The 19947-nt window shown below is 49.7% G+C and overlaps 1 protein-coding gene across 2 annotated transcripts in view; it reads right to left on the reverse strand.

Annotated features, from left to right (window-relative positions):
* Positions 1–19947, reverse strand: part of WDR25 (WD repeat domain 25) — a 142813-nt gene that overhangs the window by 23610 nt on the left and 99256 nt on the right. For both annotated transcript variants that reach the window (XM_044231355.1, XM_044231354.1), the window contains one exon: positions 19386–19516. In XM_044231355.1, coding sequence (XP_044087290.1) covers positions 19386–19516 — 131 coding nt within the window. The remainder of the gene's footprint in view (positions 1–19385; positions 19517–19947) is intronic.

Raw genomic sequence — 19947 nt, forward strand, 5'->3', positions numbered from 1 at the left:
AGGTAGAGTAGGGGGCTTCGGGTGTAGGGAAGGGAAAAATGAAACAAGATGGGATCGGGAGGGAGACAAACCATAAGAGACTCTTAATCTCAGGAAACAAACAGAGGGTTGCCAGGGGGAGGAGCATATGGAGAGGGGGGCTGGATTATGAACACTGGGGAGGGTAGGGGCTATGGTGAGTGCTATGAATTGTGTAAGCCTGACGATTCAGACCTGTACCCCTGGGCAAATAATATATTACATGTTAAAAAAAAATGTTTTAAAACAAAACAAACAAACAAAAAAAGACACAAGACTTAGGGGGCAAGGGTGGGGGAAAAATTAAAAACAAAAAGACAGGGGGTCCTACTTTTAAAGAGGTTCACTCACCAAATAAAGGGCAATCTGAGTATTGGAATAACAGCCACTACTGACTGAAATGTATCAAATGTTATAAATCCCTGAGTTTATAATGAACCATGAGTTTATAATGATACTTAGAAAAAGCAAAACAGGGGCGCCTGGGTGGCTCAGTCATTTCAACAGCTGACTTTTGATTTTGACTCAGATCATGATCTCAGGGCCTCACATCTACCCCCAAGTCAGACATCAGGCAGTCTGCTTGAGGATTTTTTCTCTTTCCCTCGCCCTCTACCCCTCCCCCTGCTCACATGTGTGTGCTCTCCAATAAACAGGTAAATTATAAAACAAGAAAAGAAAAGAAATGTACCTTCTCTGTCCTACTCCAGACCCACGGAGTCAGACCCAGAAGCAGAGCAGCGGGCACCGGGGTTCTATGTGTCCACCACAGTGTGGGGAACAGCCGCCAGTTTGTAAGACATACAGGGAACCGAGGAATGTGGTAAATGACACTAGAGGGGATGCAGGAAGGAAGAGGAACACCCAACCAACTGATTCCCCAATGAATAAATTACCAGGAAAAAGAAAAGGAAAACATACTAAACAAAACTTCAGAGTTTTATCAACCAAATGTCTGGATTCTGATTTAAAAGAAGCAACTGTTTGAGTGTTTGAAATGATGAAGTAATCAGGGAAATCGGAATTCGGGTCGGATGTCTGACCATATTACGGAATTACTGCTAAACCATTCATGTGACGATGCTATCGTAACACTGTTTTAAGACCTTACCTCCTAAAGAAACTGAAGTATATACAAATGAAATAACAGGGTGTTCCTGGGATATGCTTCAAAATAATCCAGCATTGGGGGCTAGAGGGAGGAGACTGCTGGGAAAATGGGTATGACTATAGAGAAAAGCTTGGCTGTAAATTTGTAATTGTTGAGACAGCATGCTGGTTGCACGGAGATTTGTCAAGAGCCTCTCCACTTTGATATATATTTAAATTCTTCAGTAATACAAGTTCCCTTTACAGTGCTCTGTGGGGAGCAGTGAGCTAAGCTAACACTAGCTTTTCTTAGTGTCGGCGAGGCCTGAAGTAAGCAAAGTGGGGACCTGCTGAAATCAAGCAGTAGGTATGGAACAGACACAATTAAAGTGGAATTACAGCAACAGCAATACACACCTGTCCTGTTTTGTCCAGAACCCTGTTCCACGTTGCCAACAGGACCCCAGTGGCCTTCAGAGGCTGGGGCTGAGTTGCCCAGGCTGGAAGCAACGTGTTGTGTAATGAGACTACAGAGCCTGGCAAATCTCCTACCTAGGTGCCAGTGGTTTCTATAGAAACCACCAGAGAATGATATTTCAGAGAGCACAAAGCGTCTCTACTGGCCTCCACCGGCTTTGTTCACACTTACCCATCAGCATCTGAGATCCAGCCTATCAAAGCAGGCCTCATGGCTCACTTTTAAAATAGGTACAGCTCATTATAAAGCACCTGCTCTCAAACGTTTCCAAGGAAACAGAGGCCCCAAGATGCCCCTCTCTAAATTCATTAGCATTTAACATGCCTTAATGAGGCTTAAAGATGGCGTGCTTTAATAACCATACGCTAAGGGAGGACACCTTCCCTTCTACATTTAGTGTAACTGAGGAGCTGGCTCAAGCTCTCAGAGGATCTGCCTGGGCTCCAAGGCTTCCTCAGTGGGAGTAGCAAGACCACTAAGTGTCTACACGGCTGGGAAGGGCTCCCTGTTTCTAACACCTCCCTTCAGGTGTTCAGGTCTGGGCCACAACTTAAAATGGCCAGGCTGAAGGCCCTGCCTGCACTGACAGGCTAACCTTGTTTCCTAACCCCCCTACACACACCACACACACACAGTGTGCATTCCAACCACACTGACTCCCTACCATTCCCTGACCTGTTGAGCTCTTTTATGCCTCTGTACCTTCATGCCTTTGTGTATTCTTTATCTCTAAAATGCCCTACACTGACTTTGCTGTCTAGAAAACTCCTATGCATCCTTTAAAACCCTCTGCCAACTAAGCCTCCCCAAAGTGCCAAGCAGACTCATGAGCTCCTTCTGTGGGCCTTTCATTACCCCTCCAGGGCAGCTCTCATCATGCTATATCCTAACTGCCCAGTAGCATCTGTGTCCTCCCCGCCACTGTGACTTCAGGGCTCAGGGCAGGGATGAGCCTCATTCTCCATCCCGTGGCCACTGGTCACCCAGCAGGTATTCAGTAAGTGTTTGAAGGATCCCGATAAATCAGTCTAAACCGAGCAGCTCAGAGGACATTGGTGGGAGTGAGCAAGTGACGAATAGTGACTTACGTTGGGCTCTGCAGGCGCCTGACCCCAGGAAAGGAGCGGACACTCACCGCATGTGGCCTCAGTTGAGCCGTTTCCAGTGAAACCCTAGTGCTTGGGGGTGGGGAGCCTGCTCCACACAGACCACATCACAAAGCTCAGCCCCTTCCAGACAGATGGGAAAACTGAGGCCCAGATAACAAGAGCACCAAATACGGGGGCCTCACAAGGGCCACTTGGGCCTTCTCCACAAAGGGATGGGATGGGGGGAGTGGAGGGAAGGTCTGTGAAACCGCCCCTCAGACAACTCAGAGAGGAGGATGGCACCATCCGTCTGGGGCTGTGTGGGAGGGCGAGGATGAGGCCCAGCACGTCGAGGAGTAGACCTCTCCCTGAAACTCCTGGAACTGTCTGGGGGTCCTGCCCGAGGCACCTTTTCTGGGTCCAATCAGAAGCATAATATACCCCCAAGGGCAGCCTTCCTAAGTGTGACCCCTCAATTCAGCCTGAATTGCTGACCAGGGTGTAGGATGGCAGGCCAGGGGCCTCAGGCCTGGGGAGAGGGGGACATGAAGGGGATCCCTAGAGAGAAGCAGCCACCTGTGTCTCACTCTCCAGGAAAGCCACCAACCACCCCTGGACAAGTCCTGAGCTGCCACCTTCCTCTGTCTCTAGGGGTATCTACCGGCCAGGTTTCTGGGCCTCACAGATGCTTGGACAGCTGCCGGGGGCCCTGGGGCTGGGATTCCCACTGCGACATCTCCAGAGGCCCCACTTTCAGGTCTTCCCCCACACTGGGAGCATCCGTACTTCCTAGGCAATAATTAACTCACTTCTCTTTTAAAAGTTAATCGAAGACACGAGGGAGTGTACCTCAGAGTCTCTGATCAGCCAGGGCCGTGCTCTCACACTGGCTTTAGACCGTCCTCAGTCACAAGGGCAGACGCCCCACATCACGGTCAGGCAAACAGCCTGGCAAGGCCACAGGCACAATCCCCGCTCAGCTTCCAGCAACCTGAGAGGCAGCTCAGAAGGACGACTTCCACGATCTCATGGGCGCGCAACCCCGTGACGACCATCATCTAAGAACACCAGGACGGAGGCGGCACTACGTGAACACCTGTGTGCCATGCACGTTACTAAGTGCTTTACATGTGACTCCACTCCATCCTCAGAACCAGAGCTTTGGGGTCACTGGTCCCACCGTGCTGCCGAGGATGCCCAGACGCAGAGAAACAAAGTGGCCTGCCCAGGCTCACACAGCTGGTAGAGGCGGGACCAACAGGAGGCCAATCCACACCACAGCCCGGCCCCTCCCTACTACGCATCACAGGTTGCCCAGCCAGGGGCACAGAGTAGCTGCTCAATTAGGGCCTGCCGAATCTGAAATGAATCTGAACATACCCACAGAGAAGCCGTCACATCGGAGACTGTGAAATTTTAAATTACGGATACAGAACACTAGGGAAGGGAAGAAAAGCAGAAAAAAGACAATTACATATGTATCCACCTTACTGATCCTCTCAAGTGAAAAATTGGTTTTCCTCACTTTACAATGGAGCCACGAATTAAATGGGTTCTAACAATACAGGGCAGCCCAGCCAAGGGCAGCCCAGCCCTGCAGAGTCTGGGCCCCTGTGCTATGCACGGCCTATGAGCACCTCTTCTCAGCATCGCTGTGCTCAAGCAGCAAGGAGAGGCAGTACACCCAGGCTCAGGCCTACTCTGGACAAGAGATGGAGGCTGTAGGGGCGCCTGGGTGGCTCAGTGGGTTAAGCCGCTGCCTTCGGCTCAGGTCATGATCTCAGGGTCCTGGGATCGAGCCCCACATCGGGCTCTCTGCTCAGCAGGGAGCCTGCTTCCTTCTCTCTCTCTTTGCCTGCCTCTCCAACTACTTGTGATTTCTCTCTGTCAAACAAATAAATAAAATCTTAAAAAAAAAAAAAAGAGAGAGAGATGGAGGCTGCAGAAATGCCCCGCCTAACACCAAACAACAGGTCCTGCCCAGTCCTGATGACTCCAACCAGGGCACTGGTTGAGGGGAGTGAGTAATCTATCTCTCCAATAAGTCACAGGAACCAACAAAGGCCACTGTGCAGTGCACTGGCTCTGGGCTGGGCTACAGAGAATGCACCATGCCCAGCACACCTCTCTCTGACCATCACCCCTGCCCCTGCTTCTCACCATCCAAAGCCAGAGTGGATCTCATACCACTAGGCTCTGGAAGAAGGAGCAGAAGAGGCCAGCTCTACCTCCCAGGCAGCCAGTCCCTGGGCAGGAAAGGATGAAGAAGAGGGGAAGGGCAGAACCGTCTCCCGGGTGCAAGCGCACAGAACCACAGTAAGGTGGAGAGGAGGGTGACTGAGCGCCCCCGTCTCCCGGGGCACCTCCTGTGTCCCCACACCCATGAGCACATTTGGAGACCAGCAGGAGCTGATCCATCTGATCAGGATCCGCAGTGAACACAGAAGAGGTGAGCTGTGAGCACGGGGCTGTGGCGTCCTCCCGGAGGACAGCAGTGGGATCCTAGGGATCCCCCGGGTGGGGCTAGGGCATGGCAGCCCTGGGGGATGCTGAAAGCACTGGGCCCAGAGGCAGGGAAACTCTGGGCAGGCCACTCCTTGTCTGCAACTCTCATCTAGGGACAAGCATCCTGCTGTCTGTGTCATTACAGGGCTACACACTCTGCATCACTACTATTGTTCAAAGTCCCTGTGGGCCACTTAGGGAGGGTCCATGGGAGAGTGCGACACTGACAGCTATCGGAGACTTGGGGCCCAGCAATCTCTCCCTATATGGAAAGACACCTTCTCTGAGAAGCGCCTCCTGGTCTGCCCTCAGAACCACACACATAGCCCCCGGTGGGGGCCCCACTTCCCAGTGCTGGTAGTCCAGGAGAGCTCAGGCCCCCACTCTGGCATCTCAAGGACACCTCTGCTGATTTCCAATACTTCTATCCCCCCTGACTCTACATCCTGAATGCTACAGCCATCAGGCTGCGATCCATGCTGGCTGCCCGTGTAAGGCCTGAGGCCAAGGTGACTGGCTGATGCCAACAGCTGAGGAAGGTGAACCAGAGCACAGAGGACACTGTACCCTGGGCCCAGGTCCGCAGCCAAGACAGGGGCCCCAGAAAGAAGCAGTCCCCGCTGCGCTGGCCCTCAGGCCTACCTCCTTCTGCCTCAAGTAGGTGGCCGTCCCTCTTCCAGCACCCCCTGCCCCCTCAGCCACCCCACTTTCTCCCACCCCCTCGCCCATCCACCCCTCTACCCCAACTCTGCTGAGGATGGCGGGGTGGGCACAGATAAGCCACACCAAGGCTAAAACCAACTCATGCGCCAAGCCCGTCCTTCACGACAAACAGATCATTGCTCCTATAAGGGAGGGGGCAGTGGTACCCAGGACCTAAAACCATGCATACCCCTTAATCAATTCTGCACCTAGGGATTTTCACAGAGAGTCTGCCTTTGTGTTATAATAAAGGAAACACTGGTATGATAAATACCCAATTATGGAAGACCGGTTAAATACATTATAGTATACTGGGCAATTATTAAAAACTTTATCATCCAAAAACTTTTTAACAATATGGAAAACGCTAATGCTATCATATTAAGCTGGGAGAAAATTACATGAAAATGTAAATATGCACATAAAAACCCCAGAAAGAGGGAGGCCAGCTGTCGGTGGCAGTTGCGGCCAGGTTGGGAGTGAGGGAGTGGTTCTTCCTGTCAGTTTTCCGCTTCCCAAGGAGCCTACAAAGAGCACGTCGCTTTTGCAGTCAGAACAAGTGTCTAGGGGATGAGCCCCCTTCTGCTCTCCAGGCAGGGGCACAGGGACCCTTGCTCAGCTGAGACGGCCCTTCCCCCACCTTACGGCCCGGGATCTGGCCCGAGATCTCCAGCTGCTCCTTTGCAGACTGACTCCTCTCCTCCACCTGCTTTGGAAAATAACTGACCTCCTCTTTTTACTAAGTGTCAGACCAACTCCTAGCAAACAAGTCATACAGTCTGGGAAGGTGTGAAGTCCTCTGCTGGCACCATGCCCACACCAGTGCTATGAGCTGGTGGCTGCAGGGAGGGCGTGAGGCAGGCCCCGTGCTGGGACCAAGGCCACCAGTGGAGACAGGCCAGGCTGTGCAGAGCTGCCCACGCCTGGAAAGGAGACTTGGACCTGCCCTGTGGGCACTCAGGGTCAGAAGGAGCTCCAAGTAAAAGGGGAATACACTCTGATTTGCACTGCCAGAAGATGACACTGCCGCAGAGTGGAAGACAGAAGAGGGTGGGCAGGGAGTGGCACTGATGGCCCCAGAAGACAGAGTGAGGAACAGTCCTGGGGTGAGGCTGGGGGACAGAGAGGGAGTGGATTTCATCAGGTTGGGCAGCAGACAGAGGGGAAGGGACAGGACCACCCCTGGCTCATGTGGCACCCTGGTGCAGATTAGAAAAAGGCACCCATGGGGCGCCTGGGTGGCTCAGTGGGTTAAAGCCTCTGCCTTTGGCTCCGGTCATGATCCCAGGGTCCTGGGATCGAGCCCCACGTCAGGCTCTCTGCTCAGCAAGGAAGCCTGCTTCCTCCTCTCTCTCTGCCTCTCTCTCTGCCTGTCTCTCTGCCTCCTTGTGATCTCTGTCTGTCAAATAAATAAATAAAATCTTTTAAAAAATAAAAATAATAATAAAAATAAAAATAAATAAAAATAAATAAAAAAAGAAAAAGGCACCCGTTAAGTGGAGACCACCCCACACCCAGGGCATGACTTGGCCAGCAGAGCATGGGCTGGATTCCAGCCCCAGCCACTCCTCAGCTAGAAGCCTGTGTGCAGTGAACAACCTGCACAACCTTACATGTTCGCCCCAGGAGAGGAAAGCATAGGAATCAAGGTGGTGGGAGGAGAGCAATCCTAAACCTGCTACTGAGGTTTCTGGTTTGGTCTAGCAACTGGGTGGATCAAGATGCCAACAGCTGGGTGTGAGGTATTTCCGGTAGCTTCTTTGAATCCTGTAAATTAAGAAGAAGTCCTACACATGGCAGGTGTTCAGCAAATGTTCAATGAATAAATGAATGAGGCGAGATAGATAATCAGACCTTTTTAAAGAAAACGTTTAAGTCAAAGACTATAATTAAAAACTGAGAAATGCGCTTGCTGTAGAAAGGGCACTCAGAAGGTGAGAAGAGATATGTGCCCTGTCTTCCCTCTCTGAGCACGAAATAATGAGTGGACCACTGGGTGCAGCCTAATCACGGGATACACGGCGGCCTCCTCTCTGCACATGCTACCTCCTTTCTCAGCCTTCAAGCCAGGCCTGCTAACAAGCACCAGGCAGTCTTCCTTGAGGGCAGTTCGGCAAGGCTGTGGCTGCCGGGACAGTCTGTCCACTGATGGGGCACAAAGAAGACCCATGTGCTTATTAAAACCCTACAGCCCTCCACACCATCCTGCACCCAGGGATCTATTTGCTGGGGCATGGGTTTGGGTTACAGGAACCTTCTTAAAGTCATAATCTTTGTGAAGTTAAGTTGCAGATTCACAGTAATTTGTTCCAGAAATACTTCCTAAGCCACTGACCCTGTGCCAACACACAGGAGGTCTGGAGGTGCCAAGCTGGACAAGACAGCCGTGTCCCCCAGCCTTCACGTGGCTCACAGGCCGGTCGGGAGATGGCACTGACAGGCAGCTAGAACTCAGACTGAGAGAGGGAGGTGGCATCCATACCAGTGGGGTTCGGGATCAGCCCCTGGAAAGGATGCATGGTGAAGACTGCAGGACAGGCGGCATCCAGCCAGTAAAAGAGCGGAAAGCCAAGGCCAAGAGAAAAATACTCTCAAAATCCACGTGGGGTCAAGGTGGAGAGTAAGCCCACTGCAGCCTGCCCACCCACTGATCACAACTAAAACTCTGGGTAAAACACAAAAAGCAACTCCCTGAAGACTCTCACGGAGACGAGAAGAGGGGTAAGGACGTGAAGTGGCCGGCTCAGACTTAAGCTGCTATTTTCCGTCTCTTTCTCTAACAGCTTTGACCTGAGAGCATGTTCCCAGTGGAGCCCCGGTGGCAGCTTCAAAATACAAAGAGCAAAATGAAAAAAAAAAAAAAAAAAAAAAAAAGAACCGAAAAACAGAAAGACACAAATCCACAATATTGGTGGGGAGCTCAGCTCTCCTCTCTCAATAACTAAAACAACAGAGACAACAAATCAGCAAAGACAGAAGAACTAACTGAACAAGACCATTAACTAATATGAACACACTGTCATCTACAGAATTCTCTACCTCATACCTAACAACAGAAAAACACACATTCTTCCCAGGAGCACATGGAACACTCAACCAAACAGACTGATAGTATCCTGGGCCATCAATGAATCTTAACAAGTGTTAAAGGGCCGAATTCATGCCAAGTACATTTTCTGATCATAACACACTTACACTAGAAATTAATACCAGAAAAATATCTAGAAAATCTCTACACATTTGGAAACTAAATATTATACTTCTAAATACCCCACACGTCAAAGAGAAGTAAAAATGAACTTACAAAATATTTTGAATCAAAGAGAAATTAAATATAGCATATCGAGATTTGTGGGATGCATGCTTAGAGGGAAATGGGCAGCATTAAAATGCTTATTATATTAAAAAAAACTTCCTATCAGTCATCTAATTTCCCACCTTAAGAAATTAGGGACAGAGAATATTAAACCCAAAGCAAGGAGAAGAAAATAAAAATAAGAGCAGAAATTAATGAAGCTGAAAGGAGAAAAACAGCACAGAAAATCAATGCTTCAATAAAACGATCAATAAATCTCTATTTGTACTGATTAAGAAAAAAGGAAAAAGAAGAAAACCCAAATGCCAACGTGAGGAATGAAAGAGGAGACAGAATCTAATAATAAATGACAGAACCTGAAGGATAATAAAGGTGCAACTACTGTGGAAAGAGCCTGGCAGAGTCTTAGAAGGTCACCAGTAAAGCTACACTATGACCTGGTGATCTCAGTCCTAGGTAGGACCAAGAGAAATGAAAACATATGTACACACAAAAACTTGAACATGAACGTCCAGGACAACAACGCACAACAGCCCAACTATGGCAACACCACAAACGCCCACCGTCCTGTGAATGGGTGAACACAAAGTGGTGAGGCATGTGGTGGAATAGTACTCAGCCAGGAAAAAGGAAAGGACTCCTGGCTTCGGCAATGACCTGGAGGAATCTTGAAAACATGATGTTAAACAGAAGACGACACATTGCAGGATTATGTTTGCACAAACTGTCCAGAATGGGCAAATGCACAGAGACAGCAAAAGCAGTGGCTGGCCAGGGCTGCAGGGAGCAGGAGGCGGAGGGGACAGGGGATGAGAAGTGACCTCTGAAGGGCACAGGGCATCTTTCTGAGGTGAAGAAAGCATTGGAAACTGACTGCGGTGAGAGCTGCGGAACTCCATGAATGTACTAAAAACTAATGAACTGTATACTGTAAATAAGTGGGTTGTACGGTACGCGAACTACATCTCAATGAAGCTGTTACCCAAAAATGTAGTAAGTATTTAAAGCATAGTAAGATAAAAATAGATAGGGCATCAAACCCATGATTTCTTTGGATGCCATAGTTACAGCAAGCTAAAAAACGTTTTCAAGTAAAACAAATCATGAGTCAATTTCAATAAAAATATAAAGATTTCAAAGATCTCAAAAAGTGGTGCTCAGTATAACAGATTATTTTAGTGACAAAATGCATTATAACGGTCTCATAAGTTAGAATTATATAAATATTATATTTATATAGGCATTACAGGTCCAGAATCAACACTTTCTATTTTCTGATATATCTTATTGCATTTTTAAGGGCAGAAGTCATCAAAGGGGTGTTAACAGTCTCAGGCCATCCCTCCTGAGTCCCATGGGTCTCCTGTTGCCACCCACCAAGCTCCACTCACATGTCAGGTTTTAGGGAGGAGTGTGGCAGCCCCAAGAAAGGGCAGCAGAGTGGAGCTGAAGAGAAAGGGCAGGCTGGGTGGCAGGTCTCTAAGTTCTGGATTCTAGGAAGCATCCCCCAGCTCGACCCAAAACTTTGGAGGACCCAGGAGACATACAGAGACCCCCCCCCAGCCACCTGTGATGGCAGCCGGTGAGGTGGAAAGATCCATCACACATCGAAGAAACGTATGCCTTCAGAGGGGTGTCCATAGTGCCGCCTTCCACACCGGTTGCTCCTAGGGAGCTAGGACTAACTGGGTTTTGTCACACCACATGCCTGGGGTCTGCTGGGGGCCTGTAACATTTTTATGACATCAATAAACAAAATGTGCAATTAGGGCGAGGGAAAATTGAGAATAAGCCCTGGGTTCAGATCCATGCCCCACAGCGGCTGCCAGCCCCTGCGCCGAGTGCTACCCCCTTCAGAACAGCTTCCTCACCTACACCCTGGGGGCAGGCTGCACTCACCGACATGCTGGGCTATGTTTTCAGGCCCAAGGCGGCAGGACCCACCACAGCCCTGACATGGGCACAGAGCTGCACGCAGCCAGGCCGAGTGAACAAAGCACACGGCACTCGCTGACCAGGTGCTGTCCTTACACACAAGACTCAAGTTTCACTCACGCTGTGAACAGGAAGCCCTGCCAGACTGTGGAAGTCCAGCCACCTGGCTCAAGGTCTTGCCCCACTATTAGCGGGCCATATGCCAGCTGAATGCTAGACTGAACCTTTCTGAACCTGGGTGCCCTGTCAGTGGACTGGGGAGACAGCTGCCCTGGACTGCTGGGCACTGGAGGAGCTGGGACACAGAGGTCCTCCGTACAGGGGCCAGCAGGTGGCAGGGATCACTACCCACAGCTGGCAGAGGCCGGAGAGCACCCCAGCCTCACCCCGACTCAACAGATGGGGCACCAGCAGTCCAGAAAGGATGGGCAGCCACCAAAGTCACAAGGAGTGCAGTGGCCATGCTCCTCTCTGCACCAGGTTCTCCAGGCCCTTCCCCAACTCTTCAGCTCTGCACACAAAGTTTGGTTTGAGGCAAAACTTAGAACTGCAGAAAACACAATGAGTCCAAATAAGAAGTCTTTTTAATATAAAGCTGATGAAAGAGATAAATGGAAAGTAATCAAAACCTCATTAGGGCAAATAAGCAACCTGCCTGCAATGCCACGAAAACTGATGGTACCGAGCCTGTTGCACCGCTGCCGAGTGCGCGCTGCAGGGCAGAGACCCTACACGACACCCCTCGGGACGCTCACCCAGGCCCCTAGACCATGGCTCCCAGGGCTGTGGTTCACAGCTCTGCCTCAACATCAGAATCACCAGGAGAGCTTCTGAACCTCACGCCTTGGCTGCCTCTGGACAGGGAGGGTGCTGAGCCAACAGTGTTCACTGATGCCCCCACGGTGCCTCCGGCCACTGCATCAGCCCAGGTCGGCAGCTGGTGGCGGCTCTGCCTGCTCACAGCATCCCCGCTCGGGGGAAGGATGCCCATGGGAGAAGTGCCAAATAACCAGATTACTGAATGGTGGCTCAGCTTCTGCCTCCTGGATGGGCTCACTAGATGGGATGTATAAGACTTGGTGTTGATCAGGGCTGCTATTCATGCACGAGCACCCCCCATCCACCCAGGGTCTACCATCAGGCCGACACTTTGCTAGGTGTGGGGAATAGAGCAGCAAATGAAGCGCGATCGCTGTCCTCAGGGAGCTCCCCATTCTGCTGGGAAACTACACACACGAGGGCGAGGCTGTGGTAAGACACCAAGGTGAGTGTCCAAGAAGTCAGGAGGAGAGTCCGCAGCGTCCCCCACTGTCACCTGCATGTCAGACACACACCGGCAGAGGGGCTGGAACAAAGCTCCAGGAGAAGGTCAAGAAACTAACACAAGATCTGGAAGTCAAGATGGCCCTTTACAAGCTTTATGAAAGAGAAAGAAGAAAATGTAGAACAAGCATTAAATATTGATGATTCATGTCAAATCAGTACTACAGCAAAAGTGAGCCTGTCAGAGCCACGTAGTCATGAGAATTTATCCCAGAACTGGTGGGGGTCAGTGTTCTGGAGACCCAAACAGGGCTACGAATGCATCTGCAACTCTCCCACGAGCCACGCAGAACCCCGGCTCTGCCCACAGAAGGGAAGAGGAACCAGGGCACAAGCCAAGATCCCAGGTCAGGAGCCACATGACCTAGGTTTGCCAGAGCTTTTCTAATTTCCAGGGCTCGATCCTGCTCAAGTGACAGGTAATTTGCTGAGGTTGGGATTCCGTAATTTAATTTTACAAAAAGGGTAATTCACTAACTGTGCAGTATGGTTCTGAAGCGTCTGTAGTTTCCTCATAAATTTGATTCATGATACAAGGATGAATTTAATACCTATGTTAACTCGGCTCAAACTACACAGTCATCTTAAAGTGAATTTTGAAGTAACTGCAAAGTAACCATCCTGAGCATTTCCCGCAGGCACTGGAGAGCTGCGACCCTGTCTGACATCTCTGTGGGTCCACAACCCTCAGTCCCTGCTGCATGCAGAGCCAGGGACCCGTGAGGCTGGAGATAAGGGAGGCCAGTTACTGTCATCTACCAAACACCAGGGAGCACCAGGGCTCAGAGCCGGCCAGCCCCTGCCCGTCAGGACCACAATGACACACCTCACCTGATGCAGGGTCACCCAAGGTCCCTGCCTCTGTCCTTGCTTCCAGAGTAACCAGTTGCAGCTGACTGCTGCTAGCCTCTACTTCCAACTTGTTGGAGGGCCATTTCATTTGTACAGATCCCGGCGTAGCCACTGCCTTCAAGCTGGAGGGGTAGGGGAGTACTGCTTCAGGGGTCCACCATGACCAGAGGGACAACTGACCCAGGATACTACCTGAGCACCTGTCTGGTCCAGGCCCTGTGAGAGATGCTGGGGCACTGACATGACCCAACCTGGCCCCCCATGGGCAGCTGTAAATACCTATCAGCTGAAGGAACCCACAGTCAAGTAAGAAGGCAAGGAGCCAACACTGAAACAGGTCGTAGACAGTGCAGACCAATCAAGGATGAAAGCCAAGGCAGCTCACATGACAGAAGCAAGTAACCTCTGTGTTCAGAGGCCCTCTGGGCTCTGGCTTCTCAAAGTGCAGTCCATGGGCCATTTGCCTCTGCATCTGCTGGGAACTTGTTAAAAATATAAGATCTCATGTGCAATGAACTGGATGTGTCCCTCCAAATCTGTATGTTGAAGTCCTAATCCTCAGTGGGATGGTATCTGGAGGAGAGGCCTTTGGAAGGTGATAAGCTTTAGATGAGGTCCTGAAGGTGTGGCGCCCATGATGCGACTGGCATCCTTCTAAGGGGATGAAAAGATTGGGGCTCTCCCCCTCCACTACGTGAGGACACAGCAAGAAAGAATCCCTCTGCCAGCCAGGAGGAGAGTCCTCACCAGAACCTGACCATGCTGGCACCCTGATCTCAGGCTCCCAGCCTCCAGAACCTGCCGAAATAAATGTCTGTTTTTTAAGCCTCTCAGTCCATGGTTATTATGTTCTAGCAGCCCTAACAGACTAAGAAGTCCTCCTCACCGCCAGCCTGCTGACACGGAATCTGCAGCCTAACAAGAGCCCCAGGTGCTCGCCGGCAAACGGGCAGTATGCAAAGCCATGCTTTATAGATGGCCTTGTCCTGCCCCTCAACTATACCAACAGGGAAACCATGGCTGAGAGGGACTGTAGTCTACAGGGTTTGCCTACAATCACCCAGCTGCATGCGTGGTACAAGGAGGCCGTGAGCCCAGGTCTCCTGTAGCTCAGGCCAGCAGCACTGGAAGCTGGAGGGGCTTCTGGAGAGAGGGACCTTACAGTGACACGAAGTCCAGTCCACGGGCCTCCTGGACTCCGGGCCACACCCACGTTCAAGCACACTGCTGGAGGAAGAAGTCAGAGATCCTGCTGGTGGTATTACACCAGCTCAAGCATGCGTGCTCAGCCGACTCACACAGAACACATCCTGCTGGCCTGCTGGAAATGAAGTCAAGGCACTCTGCCGCGATGAGAGATGTGCTCCAATCGTCAAACCCGAGGCAAAGAGAGAACATCCAAGAAAAGAAGAGAGGGAAGCCAAACAGCCCATTTGCTCTAATGAATTGGGCTGGCCCTGAGAAGTCCAGAATCCCAGCATTCATCATTTGGCTCAGCTTAAGATCATAAAATCATATGATTGGAAAGTAGCTTAAAAGTTATCTGTTCCAACTACTCAGGCTCCATTCTCTCAGACGGCGGCGGAGAGGCAGCCTGGCCCCGCAGTCATGCACTGGTGATGGGTTCTAGCCCACCACAGCACATTTCACCTCTGCCCTTGGAAACCTACCCCTTGCCTTCAAAATGCTGATTCACTTTGACCCAGTGATTTGAGTTCTAGGACTTAAGCTGAAGCAAATAAACATCAATATGACAGCACTAGATGCACAGATGTGTATCTTACAGACCTGGGTGGTCTGTTTGGAGATTATAATGATGGAGAGAAATGTGACTGAAGAACAGTTCTCTGAAAAAGACCTTCTCTGAGCACAAGGTCTTTGTAAGGATGTCTCTAGTACATGGGGCAGGAAGGAGAAAGTGAAACAAGATGAAACCAGAGAGGGAAAGAAACCATAAGAGACTCTTAATCTCAGGAAACAAACTGAGGGTTGCTGGAGTGGAGGGGGTGGGAGGGATACGGTGGCTGGTGATGGACACTGGGGAGGGCGTGCACTATGGTGAGTGCTGCGCATTGTGTAAGACTGATGCATCACAGGCCTCTACCCCTGAAACAATAATATACTATATGCTACTTAAAAAAGAAAAAGAATGCCTCTACTACAGGGAGGCACAGGGGCTCCCGCCTTGTCAGCCAGATCGGGAGGCTGAGTCTTAACAATCAGTAGAGTGACAGATGTCACAGCCAGACCTATCCAACAGCAGGGCCCAGCCAGGTTCTGCAGCCCATGTGGTCTCTATTGTAACTACTCAGCTCTGCCACTGTAGTGTGAAAGCAGCTCCAAACAATACACAAATGAGTGTTTATGGCTATGTTCCAATGAAACTTTACAAAAGCAGACAGCAAGCCAGATTCAGCCCTGGGCTTTAGTTTGCTGACCCTGATCTCCACCTTCACATCTATTCATTTTAAGTGGCAATGAAAAGAAAAGAATTATCCTCAATGTCCAACTTAGAGAAATGGTTTAATAAGTTAAACTGTTTGAACATGACCCATTCAATCCACTTTTATCAAGTGCTGGTTTATGCCAGACTTGGCTCTGAGCACCAGGGATAAGGCAAGAAGGGAGTCAGCTAAGCGCTCTGCATCAAAGGGTGGACTGAAAATTCTTCAAGAGTTTGTGATAACAAGGAAAACCCTTATATTACAGTGTTATGTGAAAAGCAAAATATAAAACCATGTATAAAAATAAGACCAGGGACGCCCGGGTGAGTCTGTCAGTTAGCTGCCATCTGCCTTTCACTCAGGTCATGATCTCAGGGTCCTGGGATCGAGCCCCACATCGGGCTCCCAGTTCAGCAGGGAGTGGGCTTTTCCCTCTCCCTCTGCCTGTGTTCTGTCTCTCTCTCTCTCTCAAATGAATAAACAGAATCTTAAAAATAAATAAATATATAAATATAAGACCAAATAACGTTTTAAAAAAGACACACACACCACACGGAAAAAGAACAAAGAAAAAAAGGTATTACAATGTTACTAATGCCTACCTTTGGCTGGCCCCACTATTCTCTTTACTTCTCTCATTTTTTATGTGATCACAGGTTACTCTTAGAATAAAACAGTCCCTCACGTCATATTTAAAAGGGGAAGCTGGTTTTGATTTTTTATTTTACTCTAAGGTCTGTGTCCCTCTTGCCTCCACCTGCAGTTTTCTCCACTGTCTCTGAGGGTGGTCCCAAAAAGTCAAGCTGCTCAGCCCCAGATGTTCATCCTTAGAGAGGGCTGCAGAATTCAGCACCTGGGACAGCGCCACGTACCCTGGCACTCCCAACCCATCCCTAGGGATCCAGGACTCCAAAAACCCTTGGCCTTTCCTCTCTGTTCCTCTGGCTGTGCCCACTTGAGACACTCGGGCAACACCTGTCAGAGGAAACATAACTGAAGCAGGAGAAAGAGCTGTCTCGGAGCCTGCTGATGCAAATGGAACTAGCCCTGTGACCCAGACGGTGAGGAGAGGCATTCAGATTGTTGGTAAAGAGGAAATAAAAACAAACATTGCACAGATCCCTTTACCCACATTATTAGCTTGGGAGAGACTCGCAAACATGCCAATACCAGTCACAGCAACATCTGCTTCTAATTGCTTCTCCCCCAGCTTTTTCAGAGCTTGTCAGATGGCGTCTGCCCTAGGAGAAAATCCAATATTTTTAACAAACTCTTAAATCAGATGGCGTCTTTGGTGAGTAATCTCTTACGTGTTCGGTCTTTGAGGCTAAAAACAGTAAGCACACCTTTAAGGGACGTGGTCATCAGCAGAGGCTCAGTAATTGAAGGTCCCTCTTCAAACAGCATGACTAAGAGTTTCCAACACACGCAGCCCAAATATAAATGTTCCAGTAATTGTGTGGTTTTTTTTTTAATCCATTGTGTCCACTCCTTTATGGGTAATTTTTCTCTCTTTTCCAAATATTTTTGTAAAAAGAAGTTTCTTTATGAAAGAAAAATATGAGACTTTTTTAAAGAGTACATCTCTCCATGCTTTAATTTTCCCACAAGATACCTATAGGCAAAACTACATTTTCTTTAGAGAAACTGTTTCTGCTCTTGGGTTCTCAAAGCACCAGCAGTCCCTACTACCAGCCTGTTGGGAAAATATCTTCCTGCAGCAGCCAACTGAACCTTCGAATCCGGGAAGTCCAAGGTGGGGCAGGAGGCAGTCCTAGAGGGGAAGCCTTCAAGGCAGAACCTTTTGGTACTGTAGCAGGCCGGAGCTCTTTGGAGTGGGACCCCAAAGCTCCCTGAATCCCCTGAATCCCAAATGCAGCGGATACTCTTATAGTCTGTACCTTCTTCTTCCAAAGTTCAGCTTAACATGGGTCTTATAAATTATTCTATATGACTCAAGCTGTTGGGTGCCTCTTAGACCAGGGCAGTGCTTCCTAGATCTTGAAAATAAGTCATCCTAAAGTCATGGGGCAACCCCAGAGGCAGCCTGGCCATGCCTCTTCCTCATTACCCCTCCATGAACTCATCCTCAGCCCTGGCTTCTCACTGCTAACCCAAACCAAGACTCACATGACTGAGAGCCTCTCTCCTCAGGGCCAGTCCCCTTGCCCAGAGCCCAGGCCCTGCCAGGTCAAGTCGGTCACTGGTCCCCGTACACATTTCATACTCCTACCTTCTACACATATATACTCTGCATGGGTGCCTTCTTCCTTCATCCCTCCACTCAGTCAACCAAGGCTTGTCAAGTGCCTACTATTTGCCAGGCACCATTCTGGGAGCTAGAAGTCAACAGCAAACAAAACAGACAAAAATCCCTCCTCTGGCAGAGCTTATGTTCAAGTGAAGGCAGACAGGCAAATATATAAAGATATAAAATCCACAGATGGTGATAAAGGGTAGGGAGAATAGTGAGGTAGCAAAGGGGACTAGTGAATGCCAGGGGGTGACCATCAGGGTGATCAGAGAAGTCAAAGAAATCAGAGAAGGCCTTACTGGAGAGGTCAACCGAACTGTGTAGGACAGAGGGAGAGAGCCTCTACAGAAAAAAAAAAAAACAGGAAAAGAGCATTCTAAGTACAGCAGGCACAAAGGCTCTGAGGTAGGAATGTACTGATGTGTTTTAGGAAAGGCAAGGATGATGGTGGGGCTGGAGATGGTGAGAAGGATGTGAGGGAAGATCATGTGGGCCTTATCGGCCATTGCAGGGACAAAGGCCTTTACTGTGAGCAAAATCAGAGCCTGGAGGTTCTGACCAGGAGCACATCTGACATATACAGTGACAGCTGACTCTGGCTGCTTTGTTGAGAACAAACTGTAAGGAATGGGGAAAAGAGAGATACCGCATTGGAAACTACTACAATTATCCCAGCAGCTTAAACCAGAGTCACCACAGGATTTGCTGACGGTTTGGATGTGGGGGTGAGAGGAAGAGCAGAGACAGGGACGATTCTGATGGGTCTGGCCTGAACACCTAGATAGGCAGAGCTGCCATTGTTTAAGTGGGTGAAGGCAACAAGAGCAGCGGCTTGGCAAAGGGTGGGTGTAGTGCAGTGGAAATCACTTCTGTCAGACTGATCATGACCAGCTTTTTACCGCCAGAAGGAACGTGGTCTCTGAGCCTTCCTCACACCAAGCTGAAAGTACTCCTCCTCTGAACTGTGGCTGCCTTCCCTCACTGCCCCCCAAACTCTGTCTCTCCCTCACGCACACGCACACATGCATGTGCGCACACACACACACACACACACACATTGCAACTCCACACCAGTTACCTGCATCCAACATTATTCCCTTTAGTAACCCAAAAGCTGATTCATTTTATGCCATCTAGAAACATTTGCACACAATAGATGCTCAGTAAATGTGTTCAGTAACAGGTTATATAGAATCGCACCTCTGAAGTTTCAATATTCTAACAACTCAAGAACGTTTCTATTACGCTGAGCAGTGATGAAACAGGAATGGCAATTAGCCCCTCTCCGGGGTCCTGCACCTAGATGCCGGCCCGCCCCAAGCAATCACACAGCCGCAGCAAGCTCTCCCTGGAGAGGCCACGGAAGGGAGATGGGCATCACCTTGCCGGTCCTTATATCCCAAGCTTTGACTTCAGGGTGGAAGCCTCCACACACAAAAAGGCTGTGGTCTTTCGGATGAAATTTCAAGGTAGTGATCCTAAAGTCACTCTGACCACTGAAGACCTGGGTTCCTACAACACAAAATGGAGAAGAGTGAGTTAAAAAAGACTCGATCACAAAACGAATATCTTAAAACTCAGATGCCATCAGACGCAGAGCTACGGGCAGATGCCACCTATCTGGGCCCGAGGGGGCCACAAGACTTTCTGGAAGTACAACAGGGGCAGCAGCAACTTCGGCCTCAAGATCGAGCCAGCATCCCCACCCTTGATTAGCTGAACTCCCCAAGGGCTAAGCTAATGGCCGGACGCATGAACGCCGCCACCTTTCCTGTGTTCCGTAAATACTGAGCATCAACTCATCTAAATCACACAATGCCCTACCCCTGCTCCACAACTGGAGGAAGCCAAGACTCGGGGAGATTACATAACATTACCAAAGCTGTACAATTAGTAGAGAGATTATTTACCTAGGAGTCTAAAAACGAATAAGCAGGATGCTC

This window comes from Neovison vison, chromosome 13 (genome assembly GCF_020171115.1).
Source record: "Neovison vison isolate M4711 chromosome 13, ASM_NN_V1, whole genome shotgun sequence".
Lineage (NCBI taxonomy): Eukaryota > Metazoa > Chordata > Mammalia > Carnivora > Mustelidae > Neogale > Neogale vison.